Below are 22253 nucleotides of genomic sequence, written 5' to 3'. Positions count from 1 at the left end.
TGGACTACAAGAGGCAAACAAAAGGCTTACTTCATGATCCCCTGGGTCCATTGTCTTTCTGTATCCTTCATTTCCCAACTGCATCTTTTAAAGATTAAAGCTCCAGAAAAATCCGTCAACAAGCTGGAAGAAGAACTGCTTCAGGGTTTGGTTTCTGCCTCCGTCTGAGCTCGGACTCAAAGGGAACATCTCTGGCACAGGTGACAGCAAAATGGAGGCGGTGGCCACTTAGTTGCTGATGCATGTGGGCACGAGGTGGGCGAGGCACCTACGACATCATGACAGAAAAGCAGATAAAAAGGCGAAGCCACTCATGTGGAAGTCAGGGGCATTTAGCCGGCACCAAGGCGCCTTAATTGCCCTCTCAGTGGAAGGCAACAGACAGGTAGCATCTGGGCCCTTAAGTGAAATGATTCAGAAGAATCAGTGCGTCAGGAAACACATGGCCATCCTCTCAAAGCAGAGGCCGTCTAAATGAACTGTAGAGCCGGGCAGTAAAGTCATAAACTGCTGAAGTTTGCTGAAGTTGATGGCCGATGCGAGGACGGGATGGGCTGGGCTGGGAAGTGGTGGCTTGTTTGTGGCGTGAAGGCAGGTTTATGATGGAGAATGAGATTTTTAGTGTGTGTTAGTATGGAAGTGAGTGCGAGGCAGGAGAGAAAGGAGTGGGTGTGCCATGCAGAAGGCTTTTGGTGGAGAAAATGGAGCAGAAAATCAGTGGGACTTGTTGCAGAGGCATTTTATTAGAGCAGAAAAACAGATACCAAGAAACGGTTTTCCAGGAAGAGAGCTGCGGCGAGCATAACACGGCTGCTCGCTGTTTGATCAGTCTATTGATCCACTGCTCTGAACAAATGTGTGTAGTTACTCTTCTGATTTGTTGCAGTGAGTCGGCAAAGTGATGAGTACATATTTATTTGGTTTATTAGCTCAAGTGAGGCCAAACACTCCTGTATTGTTTTCCTGGAGGCAAAAGTAGGTTTTTTTAATGACACACATTCATATTGATTTTCTCATGTGATGAAAAACTGTGTTGTTGTAGTGTTCACCTCTCCACTGAAGATTCAAACTTAATCCAAACTAACCAGGGTAGAAAGCAAAATCCAAATCTCTAAAACCAAACTGATTTTTTAGGGCCATTTTGGGGCAGCAGAAAAAAGTTGTGAAGACATGATTGTCATATCACCATTTGGGTTACGACAGAGTTAAAGTTACGATAGTGAGAACATCTTGCATCAATTGTTGACTGTGATTGGAACGTCCTTGCATGTGGATCCCAATGCAGTACCAAAAGACTGAAGAAGAATTATGGTAGTTTGAATTTAAAGGTAGGGTCTGCAGGAATTTTTGTTGATTGTAAACACAACTTCAAACTGGGCTCCTCCTACTTGGCTCAGTGCCAGCAGCAGCACACACCCACTGCCTCTGACCACGATTAGGTGAGCACATTCTCCAGCAAACACCTGCAGCATCATGTTTCTACGTGGGAGAGACTCTAGAGACGTGCACCTGCCTTGGCATGTTAGCACAAGCTAATCATGGTATTTGACACATACATGGTTAGCAGAAAGCTAACTTGTGTCGCTCTTTTTCCTGTGCTTCTCTCCAATTGCCCAAAAGTGAGAGAAAGTCAGGCCAAGCTTCACCCACATTAAGTAGAGAGCTTTATCTGTTTTGCTTTGTTTCATTTTGGTTGTGTCCACTATCGTAGCCGCTCAGGATAGCTTCTTCCACTATCTAAACAACATACAAAGTCACTTCGGCACTAGGTGGGCCGTGATTGGCTCTTGTAACCATGGTCACTCTCTGCCCAGAAACATCCTGATACAACCAAAACATCAACATACAGGCTGAGGAGAGGGTTTCGAGGCTGACATAGACACTAACAGACATGTATAGAAGCTTGTAGGAGATGATTGATTGATGAAAATCCTGCAGACTGTACCTTTAAAAGTAAGCATGCCTGGAAATTTGGAGTTGTATTTGTTTCCATCTGATACCTGTAAATTAAAAGCTCACTTTATTTTCTAACACTATTGAATTACTGCAAAAAACATCAGTCGTGGTACCTATATCTTCCAGGTAAGACTTACCGTTCACTACATTTCTTTTATTCACCTGTTATATGTTGGTCTCACTTCAACAGCAGACAGTAAGATACACAGAGGCTTCACTCTGTCTTATTTCAGTGGTTATTTCCTGAAATTAAACTGTTTAACTTTTAACTTACTTGCAATTATAGACCTTAAAGATTAGATGGCTAAAAGGGTCAAACTCTAATATTAGTATAGAATAAAGTTTTTTTTAAACCTACAAGTGTTGCAGGATTTTTAAACTTTTGGAGACTACTTGTTCAACATTTGGAAGTAGGGGAATTGTGCCAGAATAATCCTTTTCTCTGCGTACAGTTCTTAAGGATGCTGATAGCATCGTGTCCTAAATTCAAAAAGGTCAATCATTTCGGGTGCATTTGCGGTTGTTGGAAATGTGAACTGATTGGCTTTGTAACAAAGCGTTGAGCAGATTTGATGCTCAAGCTGAAATCAACTCCCCTGCGTGATGACACCTTTTTTTTTTTAATAGAGATGCATAAATTATTGTCAGAATTACCATCGTTAAGGATTAGCTGATCAAATCCTGGTATCAGTTTGATACAGATTCAAAATGTTCGATTGGACATTGGTAGAAATGGTCTCTTCCATTGGGCTGATCCATCAATTCAAGTTTAAAAACCTAAAGTTGCATAATCATTGTTCTCCATCTTATCCTCATATTTTTGATTTCAGACAGTAGAATTAATACTGGTATCAGATCTGATCAGTATCGTTATCAGCCAATGCCAAAGTCAAGGTATCAGGTATCAGAACTGACACTTAGGCCACGTCCACACGTAGTCGAGCATCTGGGAAATCATATGTATTTCTATGCGTTAAGGCCTTTCATCCACGTGAAACCACAGTTTTACTTCACTAAAAACAATTTTCTGATTGGCTTTACGTCCGAAAAACACTGCCCATCATGGAAATCCAGATCCTGTGAGACCACATCCACTTTGTTTTTGATCCACTTGATGGGATAGATAGACAGAAGATGTGAGGAAAGCGTGGGTCAGGACCAGGGAATGATCCCAAGAATCACAGAATATGTGAATGAAGTTTACAAAAACATGAACTTGGTCTTTTTAAAGATTTTAATGATTCAAATAATACATAGATCTGAGCCTTCAGAGCTGAGATTCATCATTCATCTTCCAGTAACTGAGTATTATCAAGTCTTCTCTGTCTGTAGTCTTTCAGTCTGTACATCAGCTCAATGTTTAGATAAATGGATCTGTTGACATGCTGGCAATTGTACTAAACCGTGATTTATTACTAGTGGAGGACAACTGATAAGACTTTTTCCAAGCAGACAGTAAATTGCATTATCTGAGAACTGATTTTAACCGCAGATGAGGAAGATGAAACATAAACCACCCAATTCTCAAAATCAGACCCTGAATCATTATAAAAACACAAAACCCAGCGAGTTTTATGGTGGTACTGTCTGAGGGATGATTTTTAATGCCTGTTTACCAGATTTTACACTAACCACATAAACTGTAAGGGTCAAAGTTCACCTCCTTATCTCTGTTTTCATGCTCCAAACACATCAGTAAATCAAACACTAAAAAAGCAGCCAAACAAAACCATTAAAGCTCATCGCCAGGAAAAGTAATGACCTCACTAATCCTGAATATGAGCGTGTTGTCATGTTGAATTTATTACGTAGTTCCTTAATTCTGAGAGGAGACAAACTACAAAGGATAAACAGATGGATCCGATGGGTGATGCTTCATTCCCAGTTCTTGAACAGAGTTAATGAAACAAATTAATTTAAAACATAAGATATGAGACACATCTCACACAGAGCAACCTCAAATAAATTACACACAAAAAAGAATCAAGTGTTTTTTCATGATCATACCATTCTAATAATGATGAATAAAAAAACAAAGTGTTTGTTTTTTTATCATGATTTTTGATTGGTCTCAAGTGTTAGTTGCTTTTTTGTGAAAATAAAAATGAGTTAATTATCCTCATATGTCTCTTCCCTTTAACATCTGTTTCCCCTGGTCTTACTGAGCCAGCAGCTGCAGGTTGCTCCTCCCACTCGAGTTAGTCAGGGGAACCAGCAGCACGGAGGTTTTATCAGAGCAGGAGGTGGGCACGAGGCGGGTACGTGTGTTCATGCTTCGTTGTTCCAGAGACAGAGCTTCCTGTTTTCTGGAAAGATCCTGCAGCATGCGGCTGTGATGGAGCTTCATCTTCTGCAGCGAGTTCCTGGGATGAAAGTCACAAATGTTACAAAGAGATACCATTATTTGTTTCTCTTTTACATATCAGTTTGTCAAACAGGTGACTACTCCTACCTAAATAAAACCATATTGTCTGGATCATCTCGTAGATACACTAGCTTGTTGGTGCTGAAATGATGCAATAAAGATATGATTCTGTGCATCTGTGCATCCCTTGATCTCCCTCAGGAGAAGCTGAAAAACTCTAAGTTTAATAAAACATGGCTACCCTAAAGACTCAGTGACAATACTCTGACTCACTGAGCCTCCGACAGCTTCTGTTTCAGGGCCATGATTGTCGTCTCCAGCTGGTGGACCTCATTAACAAGGCCGATCTGCACCTTTAAACACATATGGGAAAGACGCACCATGAGGAGTCTGTCAAAGTGTTTTCTTCTTTAATTGTAGCATTCAATCCACTGCTGTCACTCCATTCAAACCTCATCTCTGCACAGGTCCATGCCAGGTCTGCTGGTCCTGTTCTCCAGTCTGGTGTGAGCCAGTTTCAGAGAGGCCGTCTTGGCCTGCATGTCTGCATCAAGTCCGTGGATGTCTCTCTCCATGTCTGACATTTCATCTTCAGTCTATGAGCAGAGAGGGAAAAAGAAAGAATTCAGTAAAAGAGAGAAATGAAAGCATTAGGTTTTGTTTTAAGACATCTTACATTTTTGATTTGCCACTCCAGCTCATCTCGGGCCTGCTCTTCATGATGATTTCGCTTTCGCAGGGCGAACTCTGTCGCCCTGCGCTGAGAGTCCAACTCACTCTGCAGCTAAGAAATAAAGAAACAATCACACGTTTTGCCAATGTTCACTCAAGTTTTGTAAATCAACAGGAAATTTTAAGGCTGTCATACTTTTGGAGTTTACTTTACGCTAGCCACACACTCAACTATTCTAAGTGAAATTTGGGGCCAGATTTGTCTCCCCCAGTGATGGCGTCATTAGTCGATTTGGGGCTTGCTGCAACAAAGGGTCAACATCTGGTTTAGAAAAATAGAGCCTATGCGGAAGTGCCAAAAGTTGCCGTTTGTTGAGAATCCGCTTAAGGGGGGCTGCAGAGAGACTGGGAGTCACATACACATCAAGCCAAAAAAAACAGACTTTATGGCATTAAAAAACATATTAACACCCTGGTTCAAAAACAGCTTGGGTCTAAAATGCTGATTTCTTTTTATTTATTTATTTTATAAAGGGAACACGCATTGTACCAGAGTTAGCTTAAAGCTAGTATACATCTGCAGTCCCTTTGCTAAAGGCACACACTGCAGGGTGTGTGAATTTTTATTTAACTGCAGTTTAGAAGTTATTAGGATCGTTGGATTATCCAATCAAAGACACAGCTCAGGTCACGTGACTGATGGGCGCCCTGTAATTGTTCATAGCAAATGTGGCTGCCAAGCGGCAACCTCCGGTCTGGGAATATGAGATAATGCTGAAGTGCTAAAATCTTCTGTTTCTCGAGTTTTAGCTTGAGGCTGGCTCTGGAAGTAGAGGAAGTCACATACACACCAAGCCCAAAAAGTTGTTTTCAAAGCAGAAATTAACCTATTTACAGCCTGGTTCAAAAAATCCATCCACTGTACAGGGGTTGAATTTTTTTCTAACTCAGCCGTTCAGAGGATATTAAGATCGCAAGCTCCCCCAATAAGAGGCACAGTTAAGGGTCATGTGACCGACAGGCGCCCTACAGCTGTAGGCGAAGCCCTTGCCACTACCAATATGGCCGCTATAGCCGATGTGCTCCATTTTCCGTTTCAAAAACAGACGGGTGACGTCGGCGAGACTACGTCCATGTTTTATACAGTCTATGGTGGCTGCATCCACGGATAGGCTTCTTTTCTACAGGAACAGACGGTGACGTGCAGAGACTACATCCATGTTTTATGCAGTCTATGGCTGCAACCGATTATTCAGTCAAAGAATCATCAAGTGTTAGGTCTTATTACAACTACTCAATTACTCAGAGCCGTGTTGGAGACTCCTCAATCTGGAATTATAATGTTAACATGTTTGATATATATGATTCCTGGTTGGACTGCCTTCTCGCAAGAACCAATGAGCGCAGCAGACTGTAGAGTGTCATCTACCTGATATTAGATCTAATGAGCATAGCAATGAACACAAACATATATAATGATGTTGACTGCCCTCCCTTTTTGTTCATCTTCTGAAGCATCTGTGAGATTTCATGTTGGTGGAGCTGCTGCCCCAAACGTTAAATGTGTGGTCTGGCGGTCTTGTAGAAAACCTGAGCTCTGGTGAGACTCATATCCTCCCTCATCCGCTGAGACACATGCATGGCCTCCTGAGCATGAACAACATTGTACTGGCTGAACTGGACCCATTCCTGGGGGTTCGAGGAACTAAAATGAAGAAGATACAGACATTTCATTTTAGAAAAGAAACTCAGAATTTTAATTTATTCTGCAAAAAGGTTATTATACTGGTTGGTTTTACTCCAATTCAGAGCTTTCTTAGGAAAATAGTTTGTGTAATATCTCTTGTGATTTTATTCGCACTCTCATCTTAACATTACCCTGATGGGATGCGAGTAGGATTCGGTTTCAGAGAGATCTGAGGTGACTTTATTGTAAGTGACAGGCAGGACATATCAATGTCCAGGGCGTCCATCTTATTCTGGAGGTCAGCAGTCAGCTGATGCCGAGCCTCTTGTAAAACACTGAAACAGACACAAAGAGTCATGAAGAAGAGGAGAATAAACAAAAGTAGAAACTGTTCCTGTTAAAGCATCTCTTACCACAGCTGTTCAAAGGCCTTGTCTATGTGCTGCTGCAGAACTTGCTGCACTTTTTCGATCAGCTGTGCTTCTTTTTTCAGCTGTTCGTCTACGGGGTCAGTGACCAGCTCGTAACCTCGACGTCCGTCCCTCAGTGTTATGCATTCACTGGTGACCTCCTGGGGAACGGCAGTCGCAGCCAACGCCTGCTCGGTTTGCTCTTTAGACTAACCCAACACACATTAAGGCAGATGTGAGACATAAAGTCAGGCATTTAATAAACTACCTCTTGTAATTCATTTTTTAGAGGGTTTTTGGAAGAATCACCAGCGTTAGAGCCTCCATCTCTTCATCCACTTTCTGCGCGCAGGTTTCTAACATATCCTTCCATCGAGCAACATCCCAGGCCCGGTCACTCAACCTGTGAGAGGTGTTACTCTCATCCCAGGTTGTCTTAAAGGTAAACGTGTCAGTGCATTAATCTTAAAGTACATCCTCTTATGAAATATTATCCATCTGTAGAGTTTAAGAAAACTCTTAATCTTACAGAACTCACCTTACTGCTGGTCTCATTGCGCAGTGACCTCCCTTCCTGCCGGATCACATTAGAGATGTCTCTCTCGTGTTGTGCTGTGGCAGACAGCTGGTGGTTGTTGCTGTACCACTCTGACACACTGTGGCGTAGGCCAGGCTTTGCACGAAGTGCAGACATCCTTCTGTTAGAGAAACCTACAAGTATACTAAGATTGACAGGAAACAAATATATAGATTTGTAAATTAGTGTACATATTTAACACCCTTCTTTTAACTTTTTACTATTATTTCTACTAAACTACAACTCATTAAAAAAAAAAATTGGTAGATTAACTATAAAGTCAATGTATGTAACTGTCAGAATTCTGACACAGAATTTGCTGTTAGCTTTTTAGCCTGCAAGAGGTATATCCTTTATTGAGCTAATGTCTAAGCTGTTAGCTATAGCTATTGCATATTAATTTGTACCATGCATCTTCCATATTAAGTCATATGACTTACCCTTTTTCCTTTGAGCTTACATACTTATGAAGTAGTTAATATAATACAACTGAACTTTCTAGAGAAAAACAGTGCTTGAAATGACATGACTGACGAGCTGTAGGCGACTGGTTTTAACAGGAATGACACAGAATAATTAGACAGACCTCATAAAACGAGTTGTTAGGGCTACATGCTTAAGTGACAGGTCATAAAGTGAAGTAGCTCCCCAAACAACAACAAAGCTTGTGATATCATCAATCCAAACTCCATGTTTACGAAGCTACATCTTAACCCTGTGACAATTTTCGGTCTCATGTTGGAGTTTCTTGAAGTGGAACGTTAACTCACCCGAATTCTAGAAGGATCAGTAAGACGGCGCGTGCAGCTTCTCCTGGGCAAGTTTTGCCTTAGCAACTACAGTTACTGTCGCGCGGCAACGAGGAGACAAACGGTCAACGGAAATTTAAATTATTTAAAAGCACGTTTGTAACGTCACGGCCGTTAGGATCCATAACTGACGCATATTGTTCCAGTTAATTTATGCGTCACGGTATGAAAGGTTGCTAGTGGCACCGAAAACAAACCCATTGCATTTGCTGTATTTTCACGTTACGTATTGAAGTCAAAAGTTAGCAATTCGTGTCAAACACATGGTCGAATTTTAAGATAATGAATTGAAATTATGAGATGAAAAGTCAAAATTACGAAATACAAAATTATTAAATTAAACATCGAAATTAAGACTAGATTTAAATGAATAGATTAAAAAAAAATAGAAAACGGAGATACCAGAGCTAAATTTTGAGCTAATTTGTCAAAATTTCGAGATGCTAAATCTAAATTACAGAGAAAAGGTCAAAATATGAGCAGAAACCTGCTTATATATAAATCTACAAATTATTTGGTAAAAAGTCAAGTAACCACCTAAACCACTGCACCATCGTTCAATGGTGATTTTAAGCTCTGTATTTTAAAAGTTGTTGGGAAAATTTGTTAATTAGTTGTTTTACCTATGCTTGGAACAATGAAACTTTGCAAGTTTACTAAAAACTTAAAACAAGTCATACTCTAAACCTAAGTACTAAAATGGAAAGACCACATGCACACAGAAGGTTCAGTTAATTTCTGTGGTGTTTTGCCTTAAAATTTATGCATAACCATAAACCAAACTCAGGTATAAACACTTCTGTTTTATTGTAGTATCAGAATTAGTCATGCCAGTGGTTATATTTCCATGCTGTGGTGACTTTCAGTGTAGACAAAAGCTGGTTAGTTTTCATCACTTGCATCTAAAATACCCTCAGCACATTCATGACCACGGTTGTTGTTTTAAGGCCTTCAGTCACCAGCAAGGGTTCCCAAGTGTTTAAGAATTAGGAAATATTGCAAAAAAGCCACTAAAATGCAGCAGGATTAGTGGGCCAAACAGAGGCCAGTCTCAAACAAAACCCTCCTACAACTGAGCCTCTCTTTCAGTGCATTACATCAGTGACCGATTAAGCAGATATACAAACAAACTTTACTTTAATGCCCGTTAAAAATGATTTACACATTGTAAATCATATCCATACTCTCATATATCTGTACATTGCACCTAACAGGGACACACTAGAGAAATGATCTCTATTTGTAAAGACTTCATTGACTCTGGGAACCACTTGCCAGTGCACTATCCCGATTACCTGAGCTATATATGATCACCTAGGTTCTCCAACAGGCTTCTATTAAGGCCTTGCACTTTAAATTAAATCTTGAGGCCTGTGCTGTCAAGGCCGCTTTCACTCCAACCTTGTGAGAAGTATTAAATGTTTTGAGTTTACAAACACTGGACTCTGTTTATTGAATTTGTGAGCTCTGCCTGGTTCATGGAGTGACACTTTCAGGTGGCAGAAATGTTACTTTAAACTGCACACAGATCAACAAATGATCCATGACAGTAAAAGCACAATTTTGTAGCTGGGGAAAGAGTAAATTCAAGGATCAGCTTTTCTTCCCGTGTTCACATTTCTTACAGACCAATAAATTAAAAGGAATCGGAGCTATCATTCATGTCACATTTAGTAGTTTTAAACACAGCAAAGATCAACTAAAACAAAAGAAAGAAAGAAGGAAGAGTTGTGGGATGATAAAAAGGTGAGATCATTAAAAGTAAAATCCTTGTGGCAGGTTCATAATTTAAAGTAGAAAGAATGTTTGGTGCAAGCGTGGTGGTGCTGGAGAGAGGTTGATTTCCTTGAAGCAGAGGTGAGAGGTTCATTTAGCTACACAGTTAAAGATTTCAGAGCATTTAGCCTTCAAACTGCGAGAACAGGAGGAGGCGTTTTCAGTTTGTAGTCCTTCAGTTTTTCTTTTCTCTTTCCAACAAGCCCTGTGTGTGTTTCTGTGTCCAATTTTGGATGGAAATAGTCTCTTGCTGTCAATCCTTTCCTTGTACTGTTCTTGGGGGCTGGGGGATGCAACATTGTGTTTGCAGTGTTAGCATGTCCAGTCCACCATCACTGTGGTGTTGCATCTCCATTGACTTCTACACCATGCTGTTGTAGCTGCGCTCGAAGAAGTGCGTTATCATTCTTTAGTTCCTCGATCTAGGGAGAAAATCAGAGAAAAATCCATGAGAGGTACACAAACGTGCATAGAAACAAGGCAATATGTGTGCACAATTTTTTATCAAGAGGGACAACAGCAAAGGATTGGATATCATTATGCATGTATGTAGAATACAAACAAATTTAACTATTTCTAAGATTCAGAGTTTTCCTACATTTGTAATTATTTTTCTGAAAACCCAAGGAGGGCTGAAAAACTACTGTTGGCATAGAAACTAAGATCAAAACTTCAACGTAAATCTGTTTAACAAGATGCAATTTGTGCAAACAGAAAATCTTACATCAGCTGCTAAATAATAAAATTTAAGAGAAAAATCATAGGAGATAAAAACTAGAGAGGAGCAATTCAAGCCAAAATATACCTAAATAGTCACTTCTAAATATTTACCAATCATTTGAAAATATATTCACAAATTCACAGTCTTAAATACAAACAAATACTGTTAAAAAATATTTTATTATTTCATATATTTTTTAGAATATTAGAAAACCAAAAATCCCCCCTATATTTATTTCCAGGATAGAAAAAGAAAAAAAAAATTAATAATAGTAACAAGTAGCTTTAAGGAAGCAAGACATTTTCAGTTTTGTACTTTGAATTTGAGACAGTTTGTGGACAGCGTGGCTCCACCATTTATCATTTTACTGTTTTGAAGCCAAAATACCCCCGCCACAGGCGCAGCCATTGGCAGCAATTGCTGCCAGAGTCTGTGCAGTAGAGACTGCAAGGGATTCTGGGAGAATCTGAGTGGAGCTGGGTGACAAAAACAATAATTATTATTTCTCTTTCGAGAGTCTAATCACTTCTTTGCCCTACCTCCTGACATATTTTACAGTCCCCGGAAAAAATACACAAGAACGGAAGCTGTCAATCATCCTTAAACGTTACGTAATGCCTTGTTTTTAACCTTGTATAACTAATGAAAACAAAACTTTTCAGAAAAAAAGAGGACTTGAATACAAGGCAGCCAAATGATATCTTCAAATCACCACAACAATCAGACGTGAGAAACATTTCTACGAGGTGTATTAATTTTTTAAAGTTTAACCACAGCCCATCTGGAATGACTGGGAGATGGATTTTTCAACCTATACTGCAGCCAGCCACCAGGGGGAGCACTTTTTATGGAGACCTCACTTTGAGCCGAGCAAGCGGACGTCCATTTTTTTTTTTTTTTACAGTCTATGGCTTTGTCCCAGTCACCTGTTGTCTAAGCAGCTCGTTGTCCATCTCCACCCGCTCCACCTCTTTGTAACTCTCCTGCAGTCGCTGGTTACTCTGACGCAGCTCTCGGATGTAGTCACAGGCTTTGGACAGGATGCCTCCTTTACTCTGAGAAAAACAACACAGATGTTTTGAAGATCAAATGGGTGCAACATGACTCATCGCTTCCTTTCTACAGTAGCTTCTGTTTCACTCAAATCTCCCGGGACTCTCCCCCTGCTGACTTCAAGATCTTTTAATCAAATCTGTGGTCATGTATAGAGCAATATCAGACAAACAGGCTGAAAAACAACCACATCCCCGGTTAAAACAGATACTTTCTGGTGAAGTCTGTGCATGCTTGGTTGTGTTTGGTGTTTTAGACAGTTTCACTTTAGCAAACATGCAGTAGGTGAAAGTGCATTTATCCAAGAACAAAATAGGTCAGCGTTTTGCAGATGGAAATCTAAAAAGAGAGACTTAGAGCAGCCTCTGTCAGCAGTTTGACCACATTTAATCCATTAAGAGGAGACAGGGTGGATTGTGCTGGCTCTGAAAACTGTGGCTCCTGTCTTTATTTTGAGTCTGTAAAAGCCAGAATGAAGCTCTGTTGTGATCAGGTCTCTGTTCTTTTTCAGTGTTGTTGTATTATTATTATTATTATTATTATGTGCAGAGAGCTGCACTAAGCAATATGAAGAGGGGCGTTATTTTGAGGGATATTTGATTTCAGTACTCACCGCTCCAGTTCTGCTGTCTACGCTGCAGTCAGGGATGATCTTTGAAAGTGTGACGATCCAGTTATTAATTTTATCTCTCCGTCTTCTCTCCACTGAAAAAAGAGGACACTTATTATCAGCACCAAGCTGTGAGTCATAAACAACAGTTTATATCTATATGCACTCCAATATATCCAATCAGCCAATCACATGGCCGCATTTCTCTGGGACAAAGTGCCCTGTTGATGCCAGTGATCACAGGAGATTCAACAGACTGGTTGAAGAAGACAGAGAGACAACAGTAACTTAACCAAGGTCTACAGAAGACCATCTCTGAACAACACGTCCAACCTTGAGGCAGATGGGCTAAAGCAGAAGACCACACCGGGTGACCCTACTGTCGACTAAGAACAGGAGACTGAGGCTACGATCCACATAGGCTCACCAAAACTGGACCACAGAAGATTGAATAACTGTCGAGTCTGGATTTCTACTCCACATTCTCAGAGTTTGGAGTAAACAGCATGAAAGCATGGATCCATCCTGCCTTGTATCAACACTTCAGGCTGCTGCTGTAATAGTGTGAGAGGGAGTCTTTCTTGGCTCACTTTGGGCCCCTTAGTACCAACTGAGCATGGTTTAAAGTCCACAGCCTACCTGAGTATTGTTGCTGACCATTTCCACTCTTTGTGACCACAGTGTGTGTTGTAATCATGTGTTAAGGGTTGGATAATGTCTAAGGAAAAGTATAAACCTGGGAGCTAACCCTAACATATACAGTGTGGATCCAAAAGAAGGGAAGTGGCGAGCCCAAGCGTCTTTGAGTTCATAGTTTTTGAGTTGATTTTCAACAAAAGGGTAATAACTGGTTTCTAATGAGTAGTAAGAGGTGTGGGATGTCTGGGGAATCTTGGGGTTCAAGAGAGTCCAGCTCACAGGTTCCCCCCTTCCTTCACTTTTCAAGATTACTATGATGACCTAAAGGTAACTAAGCCCCCACTCCAAAAATGATGCATTCCAAAAAAATATGACAACCCAGTGACTCTCCCACGTCACTCTTATCCCATTGTTTTATTTCTGTTATGAACCCAGTCCAATGTTTTTTATAATATAGAAGAAAGAAACAGAAATATATAAAAGAGAAACAACACGAGAAATTCTTTGACCATCTATCTTCCTTAACACATGCCAACATAGAGCAAAATCTCTGAGAAATTATTCCAGCACCTTGTCAAATCTACACCACCAGGGATTAAAGCAGTTCTGAGGCAAAAGGGGGTCCAACCTGGTACTAGCATTGTGTGTACTAAATAGGGCTGGGACGACATGGTATTCCAGCGATTCAATTCTGTTACAATTGTTGGGGTCCTGATTTGATTTAAATGGTGGTTACATTTTTTTGTGATTTTAGTTTGTTTTTTAACACCAGGCCATGTGAAAAAGTTGAATGATGATGCTAATTTCTACAGACTATATCAGGAGTCATATTTCCCCATAAAATGCACATCATGTGAGTCAGAGAAAAACATTTCACCCTCTGCTGGAGAAAAGTGGAAACTTTTTCCCAATCCAGTTTATAAACAAAGAAAGGCTTAAAGAATTTGAATTTGAAGAAAAAAAAAGATTTTTAAAAAGGAACCCCGATTTTGATATTGTCAAACAAAAAATCCCGATATATCGTTTTTTGTTGTGTTTTTTTGTCACACCCCTTCTAAAAAAGTGGCAGGTGAGTGAATATTTATGTAAACATTGTCACCGTACCTTCATTATGCTGTGCTCTTCGCCTTTCATCTCTGGGCGCCCGTGGACCCTCCACCTTCCTGGAAAGACAGCAAGACAAATGTGACAAAAAGGTTATGTGTCAAAAGTCAGATTTTTACTTTTCATTCATAACAATTAATTACCTACAACTTCAACTTATTCCAGTTAAGAAAAACTTTTCACAAGCTCAAATACAAAAGCCCTGATTTTGTGGCTTTTGTTGTTGCATATTTAACACAATGGACACAAGTTTTGCAGCACTGTACCTTAATGTGGCATGCATAAGTAAGACTTGTGTGTTACATCATAAAAGTAACTAAAACAACTTTTCTAGAAATGCTAGACCCTAAAAACACAAATGTAAGATTAAGTGCAAGTAGAAATAAATAATAGTGAAAGTAGCCACTGGGGTATATATTTTTAAAAAGTGAAGTAAAAGTGTTCAGTGTCTTACTACTGTAACTTTTCTTGAGCTTTTTTTGCCTTAAGAAATCCTCCTCAAGGATTCAGATACTGAGTTATGATGCATGAAATGCTAAGAGCCACATTTATGCCGACAGGATCCAGACATACAGTCGGTTTATTGTTTGGCTGAGGCTGCCGTTTAACAATCCTGTCAACACACAAAGGTGCCAGTGACTGCTCAGTGATCCACCAAACGTCTGCCTCTACAACACATGACGGGGGCTGAATGGGTGGGGGCGTATGTGAAAGTTCTTCTCACCAGTTTGAACTGCCATGCTGCAACATCTCGCTTTCACCGAGGTCTCTGGGGATGGCAGGTAAGTAGGACAGAGTGTGGTTTTTCAGATGTTGGATGTTTTAAACGATGGATAATGATTCGCTGTTGTATCTTTTTTCTTTCTTTTTAACACATAATGATAAAACTAATCAATCCACAAAGAGGGGGGAGGAAGAGATTCAGAAAATCTGATCCACAGTGAGGTTACAGGAGGAGAGGGAGTGAGGGGATGTGAAGGTGAGAAACTGGCCAAACATGGAGGGAGGTTATGGTGATTTGGTTACTTCAGGGGAGGGATGACAGAGTGAAGGGGCTGTGTGTGATACTCACGCAGTGTAGGTGTGTGTGCGTGGGGCGATGGTGCGAGGCGTTGTCGTCTGCAGGACCTCAGGGGGGCTCATCATCACGTAAAACTGACCTGAAGACACAAAGACTCATACTCAAGCTCTAAACTCAGCACAGGAAAGTCTGTGAAAAGTTACTCTTCCTTTCAGAGATCACGTCCGTGTCCTTACCTCCGGCCTGTGTGATGGTCTGGTCGGCGGTGGCCTGCACCGACACGGCTGTGGCTGTCCCATCGCTGACAGTTGCAGCAGGAAAATATGCAAATCTCGTCTCCCCTCCAACCGTCTCCCCTGCAGGACTGCCCCCGTTGCTGAAAGGGTTCTGGATAACAGCCTGAAAAGATCAGGACGGAGAGAAGTGAGTAAAAACAAAACACAACAGAAGCTGTTTTCTCCGTATGTTCAGGTTTAAAGACAAACATCTCTGCAGCTGCTTTAGTCTCGAGGTGCGTTTACTCACCTGTGCCACCGCCTGAGGGGCTCCAGTGAACGCTGCTGTGGAGACGACGCTCACAGCGCCTGTCCCGTCTGCTGTAGCGTCTAAATGATCGTCTGTAACCTGAACCACGCGGTAGGTCACCTGAGGACACAGCAAAGAGCACAGGTTGAAAAAAAAGTGTTTACACAGAGAAACTTCACACCAGACAGGTTCCGTTTCTGACTTTTGTCTTCTTTCAGATAAGAAAACCTTATCTTTACATCACATACTGTACATTTTTACTCTTAATCTGCTTATTTCCGACACTTCCTTTGACCTCCTCTTTGATTTACACATTTGTTTATTCATCTATGTATTTGCTCATCCACCAAATTCCTTTAACACTTTGCTTCCCTTTTATCGTAATGTTGAAAATCCATCCGCCTCAATTGTATTTTGTTCTTGCATTGTAAGAATTCTCTAGACTTTTCTCTTTTGGTTAAAAATTCATTTTTATTTCTCCTAGTTCTCTGCCATGTTTTGTCTGTTAAAGCGCTTTGTAAACACTTGTTTTAAAAGAAGCTTTGTATATAAAAAAAATGTGTTAATAATTTGCCAGCATCTGTTTCCTAGGGTACTTTGGGAGCTGTGGCAGTTAGAAAAACTCACAACTGCTGCACAATTCTGTTGAGACATGTATAAAAAATGTATTAAATATTATATAAAGGAAAACATGCAGGCACATTTCTTTCTTTTATTTGCTACCGCTCTGCTAAATTAATTGACTTCTGCCTTTTTTGGTTCGATTTGTCTGTTTTTGGATCGGCCTATTATTCCCACAACAGGGGCTTGCCAGTCTCTGGCACTGCTTTTTTGAGGCTGAAAAGTTTGTGAGCCCCTGACGTAGAATATGCAACAGGAATATCTACAGTCTACCATGAGCTTATCGCATCTGCCAGACAGCAATCAACTCAGAATATCATCGATCCCTCGAGGCGTCATTAGTTCAGAGCAGCTTGTACAGCAGCAGCATAAAATCAAAATCAAACTAGAAAAGCACTCAGAGAGCGCAGACCTCCAATAAGCATATTGTGTTAGTCCTACTTTAATGTTATACTCCCTTTCAGCAGACTGTCTTCTTTAATTTGGTGTTAGTTGCAGGTTTGTACGATAATTTGTTACCTGACAGTGTTGAAAATTATGATGAACCAGTACATATTTCATATTCTGGATCTTAGTATCCAGAATATTTCCAGGATCTGGATCGTACTTTTACATCTGTCAGAAATTATCCAACCATTTATTGTGGAGTTATATACACATATAGTGAAAACGGCCCTATCTCACAATGATAAATAATCCTTAAAAAAAATCCTGGATCCAGACACTGATACAGATCACCTCCAAAATTTATTCACTTCTTCTTTATCTCATTTTGAACATTCCCTGAAAATTTCATCAAGATCCGTTTGTTAATTTTTGAGTTATGTTGTTCCAAGGTGGAGGTAAGTAAACATCAGAGCCAACATGAAATGAGATCTAGAAAAAAACCCCACACACTGAGTCAAGATCAACTCTCAGTACTGAAAAGGACTTAGTGTGTTGTTTGTGGAAGGTGTAGATCAAACATTTTGTTCCTTTGCAACTCTGAATGGCATTTAGCTTCACTCAGCTAATGCTTATTGGCTCACTCAAAGACATCTCAATTAGCTGAGTAATGACAGCTCTTTAAACAGCCAGACTCAGCACACACACACATCCTTATAAATCATATTTCTTACACACAAGACGGACTCACTCCTTTCAGTAACTTCAAGGTTTTAATACCGAGTGTGATTTTTCTGTGATGTGATGTATCAGTTTCTCTCACAAAAAAAGAACTTTATCTCGTTGAATCTTACACGATATGTAAGCCTAACGTAAGTAACTGTGCTCACCTGTCCTCCACTGTTCTCTGTACGAAACTGGTACTGCACATTATGGTCAGCGAACGCAGCCTGAGGAACACCAGTGATGGTAACTGCAGTCTGCTCCTCCGAGCCAACCGCCTCTCCTGCAACACACAGGTCAACAGAGTTGAGATTTGTGGCATCACAGCAGAACCATAAAAACCACACATGAGAGGATGCACTTTTCTTTAAAATGTTCCTATGTGCTAAAAAGAAGCAAAACTGAAACATGCAGATTTTAATTTCAGATATTTGCATCAGGATGGGAACAAACTGTGCACCCACCTTCTTGTAGCTGCACCACCTCCTCTGTTTCCTGTTTGTCGTGACTGAAACAATAAAGTCAAAAAGAGAATGAGTCAATTGCAAACTGAAATCAACATTCAGTTATTATCAATGCATGCTGAGGGGGGTAAATGGGATAAAGCGCCATCAAGTGGTGACATGAGGAAAGATGGAAAAACATAAAGTGATACACAAACAGGCGTTCAAGCGTTACAAAAATCACATTTTCTGCAACTTTCTGTGAGATATTAGACTAATTTGATGAACTAATTAAAAGTGGGAATGGTTTTGATCTTCTGCACAGGACAAGACAAACTTTACAATAACTACAACACTCCTAACACCGCCCACCCAAGAATATTTCAAGGATTTTAAATAATAAAAAGCTCCAGAAGCAACAAAAACAGCCCAATGCAGCTCAATAATAGTCTGAAAAATATTCAGATAGTACCTCTGTGCTTTTGTATGTCTTGTCAAGTAAATAAACAGTAATCGTGATGATAGAGATCTGCAAAAAAGGCGCACAAAGTCTGCTCAAAATGTCTTAAAGGATGTTGAAATGCACCATTCATGCAATCTGCACATGCCACCGATTCAACCAGAAGATAAAACCCAAACAATTCACAGAAATCAAAAGTATCTGGAGCATGCAGTCTATAAACAGAGCACTGCGCTGCAAGGAGAAAATAGGTTTTAGGCCGTGTTAGGAGCCATAGCTTAGCAGGAAGCGGGCAGCAGCCTCTCACCTCGCCGAGCTGTCCAGACTCTGCTCCAGCATATCCATGAAGCTTTCCCGGTGTGTAAAAACGCCGATATTCAACGACACTGATTTACGGAGATGGAAGCGTTGATCACGGGGACAAACACACGGGTCATGTGAGGAAGACAGTCCAGGACACGTGAGGCAACGACCGGGCAAGGAGCTAAAATGGAGGCCGCTGCCGAGCAGGAGGGAGCCGTCTGCGTCTGTGCGTGAAAACAAGAAAAAGCAGTCCGGGTGTCTACGCTGCTTCACGGAGGCGGCGGCGCTTCAGCCTGGGGTTTAGGATCATTAAAGTCTAATTGATTTGCTCCTAGATGCGCAGATGGGAGATTATTTCCTTTTTAATTTCGTTGGAAATCTTTTTGTCCTTGGGTTTCTTATTGTTGCTCCGCGGTGCACAGCTGCTGTTTATCCGCGCAAAGCTGCGGCAGCGACATGCGCTCAATAAGATCTGGAATGGACTACTTGATGTGTTTTTTTCTAACACGATGAAATACGTGCTTTATCTCATATTTTCTTCTTTTCGATTAACGGTTTCACAGTGTGTAACCTAGTATTCACGTGACTCCTCGAAAGCTAAAGCGTTCGGACGTTACTAAGGAGATAATAGTGTCTGAGTTAGGTTTAATTTTTCTATAAACTTGTATTTACGTCCATTGTTCTGCACAAGCTTCAGGGAAATTTTTATTTTCCTTTTCAGGCACAAATGAAACACCACAGCTTTCGTCTTCCATCGCTTACACCGAAAAAACAGCCCATTGGCACTTTTTTCAGGTCCTTCACCCAGGTGACCACTGAGATCCAATACGGGTTTTCCAACAAACCACATGACAAAAACTGTCCACGTCGAGCTACAAATCGAAGCTCCGCGATTACATGCAGCTCATAATTTATAGTTTTATGTCATGTTAGACAGCGAAGGACACTTTCAAGGCTAAAATCTGACACCATGTGGATTTATAGTACACTAACGTCGACTTCTTGACGTTTGTGTCAGTTAAATCCGGGGAATTCAGCCGGAGTGGCGATGCTGCTTCTGTCAAACGACTTCCCCTCCGTTCACACTGAGATCAGAACATCACCTCCCCATGTTAATCCTTCACAGCCTTCACAGTTTATTTTTACAACGTTCAGATGTCTGCTCGCATTTTTCACACTTACAGTTTGAAGACCTTCAATAATTTCTACATTTTTTTTCTTGCCCTATTAAAACGAATGTAAGCTTTTTGCAGTTCTGAAACTGCTTCAACTGCATCTTCATTTTCCTACTTACATTTTGGGTTTGAAATGTTTTCAAAATGTGAGGCACAACTGTGAAACACAACTTACACACAGTAAACCAAAAAACAAAAGCACTAAACCAACAGAAGACAATACATTGACATGGGTACACTGACGATAAACAAACCACGTAGGCTACATGACAAAATAAATAACATAGAGGTAGCTAGGTTGTAGAGATAAAATGGAAAAAAAAATGAATTGAAAATAAAAATTGGGTTTTACACAAACAAGTCAGATCTCACAGTGTAACATTATCACTAGAGTGAGGTACCTGCAGATGAAATAGAAGAAATCTCCTGAAAAAGCAGGCAATGCTAACTCCTCTTTCATGTTAGCTAACTCAAGCTAGCATTGTCCTAGCCTATAATTTCTAACTCACACTAACTACCTGCTTGTGTTTTTCTGAGTCACAGACACAGCCAAGGCTTGATTAACTGATTTATACCAGTTACCTTTAATTTTTTTTTCAAAATTTAACCTTTATTTTTACCAGGAATTATCCCATTGAGATGCAAGATCTCTTTTACAAGGGAGTCCTAGCTAAGACAGCAGCATAAGAAAGTTTCACAAAGATGGCAAGACAGAGACATTAGACAGCAATAAATCAACAATACAACAAGCTTAAAAATAGCAGCGTTAGGCAGTAAAACAAGTGCACAGCCTCATCAGATGATCCTTGATCCTGGTTTTTAAAACAGTCCAAGCTAACATGATTGTCCAGTTTCAGATGGCGGAGCAAAAATACTAAAAGCTCTTTGACCAAAGACCCTAGACAAAGCGAGTTACCTTAGAAGTGAATACAGTGTATATACTATTGTAGCTGGTATTTCTAAATGGCCAGTTTTTTAATCTATCTACAGAAATTAGAGAAGTGAAGAAACCACCAGGTTAAAGCTACATAGAGCTCCCAAAAACAAATGTAAACACAAATAGGGCAGACTTGAACTTGCGCCTATTAAAAATCACATGTATGATGCACTCTGTCTATCTATTATGCTGCAATACATTGCAGACTATGGGGCCTTGGTAACTGAATAATTCTGCACATAACATCCAGGTAACATCTTGGTTTGGGTTCATCTAAAACAAATGGTTACTCTTAGCCCTTGATGTACCACAATATATTTTGCTTAATTAGCCGCTGTCTTACAGCAAAAGTGACAAACTACAGTAGGTAACAATTAACTATGCTTTCTACAACTGACGGGATTCAAGCTTTTCTGGTCTTTTTAGTTATTGTGGCTAATGCAGTGAAAAAATTTCAAGCTAAGTAGACTACAAAGGGTCGTTTAATGCAGGTTCATTACAAATCTTCCTGGATTGGTAAACCAGCACTCTGTGAACGTGGTGCAGCAGTTAGTGCTGGTGTCTCACAGCCAGAAGGTTCTTGGTTCAATTCCAGGTAGGTGTGTCTTGGTGTGGTGTTTGCATGTCTGTTGTTCGCAGTAACTGTTGGTTCCTGAGAGAGAGTGAGGTGTCTGTATGCAAATGATAAACAGGATGCAGGAATTCCCACAAAAACCCGCCACTCCCTTTAAATAGTGAAACTTCTTAACAGAAAGAGTGCACAGTGTTCACACCAATAAATATAACAAGGAGACTCAAGTACGAACTGCCTGGTTTCTGATATGGGCTGAGAAGCTCATAAAACAAATTAATAAGCTTCTATTAATATGCAGAGTCCAAGATATTAGGGATGAACCGTTTCAACTTTTTAAACCCTGGTACCAATACCTTAGCTTTAGTAATGTCAATTTCCAATACTGATCTGATACTGGTATAAATTTAACATTTAAGTTGCCACAATGAAAGTGAAATACGTGAAATGTTGATGTCAGGTGGAACGTGACATCAACATTTCCACTGAAAACTCTGGCTTGCTGTTTTCAAAAGTTCTCGTTTTAGGAGGCCATTTACACAACAACGGTTTTAGGGTGAAACGCAAAAGTATTGTTGCGTTTTGGCCCCGCGTTTACACAGAAACTGCGTTTTAGCCGACCTAGAGAGCAAACTTTTGAAAATTGCCTCCAGAGTGGAATTTTTCTGAAACCCTGTCGCCACCGTCCCTGTGTAAACAGTAAGCCAGCAT

General features: G+C 40.4%; 2 protein-coding genes across 3 annotated transcripts; both read right to left on the bottom strand.

Moving 5' to 3' along the window:
- Positions 1–95: 95 nt before the first annotated feature.
- tekt2 (tektin 2 (testicular)) lies at positions 96–8574 on the bottom strand. Its single transcript, XM_074686989.1, has 11 exons — positions 8438–8574; positions 7629–7812; positions 7400–7525; positions 7094–7299; positions 6872–7015; positions 6584–6698; positions 4998–5105; positions 4774–4917; positions 4595–4674; positions 4119–4319; positions 96–268 (listed from the first exon to the last, which is right to left on the bottom strand). The coding sequence occupies exons 2-11, from the start codon at positions 7782–7784 to the stop codon at positions 229–231; spliced, it is 1320 nt and encodes a 439-aa protein (XP_074543090.1). The 5' UTR covers positions 7785–7812; positions 8438–8574; the 3' UTR covers positions 96–228.
- A 704-nt stretch (positions 8575–9278) lies between these two features.
- On the bottom strand, positions 9279–19383 carry usf2 (upstream transcription factor 2, c-fos interacting). 2 transcript variants are annotated; one of them, XM_074687485.1, is made up of 11 exons: positions 18864–19383; positions 18118–18161; positions 17821–17936; positions 15926–16045; positions 15637–15799; positions 15452–15539; positions 15104–15148; positions 14380–14438; positions 12640–12731; positions 11900–12028; positions 9279–10674 (listed from the first exon to the last, which is right to left on the bottom strand). In XM_074687485.1, exons 1-11 carry the CDS (start codon positions 18899–18901, stop codon positions 10585–10587), a joined length of 984 nt encoding a protein of 327 aa, XP_074543586.1. In that variant the 5' UTR covers positions 18902–19383; the 3' UTR covers positions 9279–10584. The 2 variants fall into 2 exon arrangements, with proteins under 2 accessions (XP_074543586.1, XP_074543587.1); XM_074687486.1 differs by lacking the exon at positions 15104–15148 and having other exon boundaries at positions 9280–10674; positions 18864–19379.
- Positions 19384–22253: the final 2870 nt, after the last annotated feature.

This window comes from Halichoeres trimaculatus, unplaced genomic scaffold (genome assembly GCF_033239565.1).
Source record: "Halichoeres trimaculatus isolate MK-OKI-2021-1 unplaced genomic scaffold, fHalTri1.1 fHalTri1_scaffold_14, whole genome shotgun sequence".
Classification (NCBI taxonomy): domain Eukaryota; kingdom Metazoa; phylum Chordata; class Actinopteri; order Labriformes; family Labridae; genus Halichoeres; species Halichoeres trimaculatus.
The sequence above is the reverse complement of the archived record's forward strand: the minus strand, read 5'-3'. Positions and strand labels throughout refer to the sequence as shown.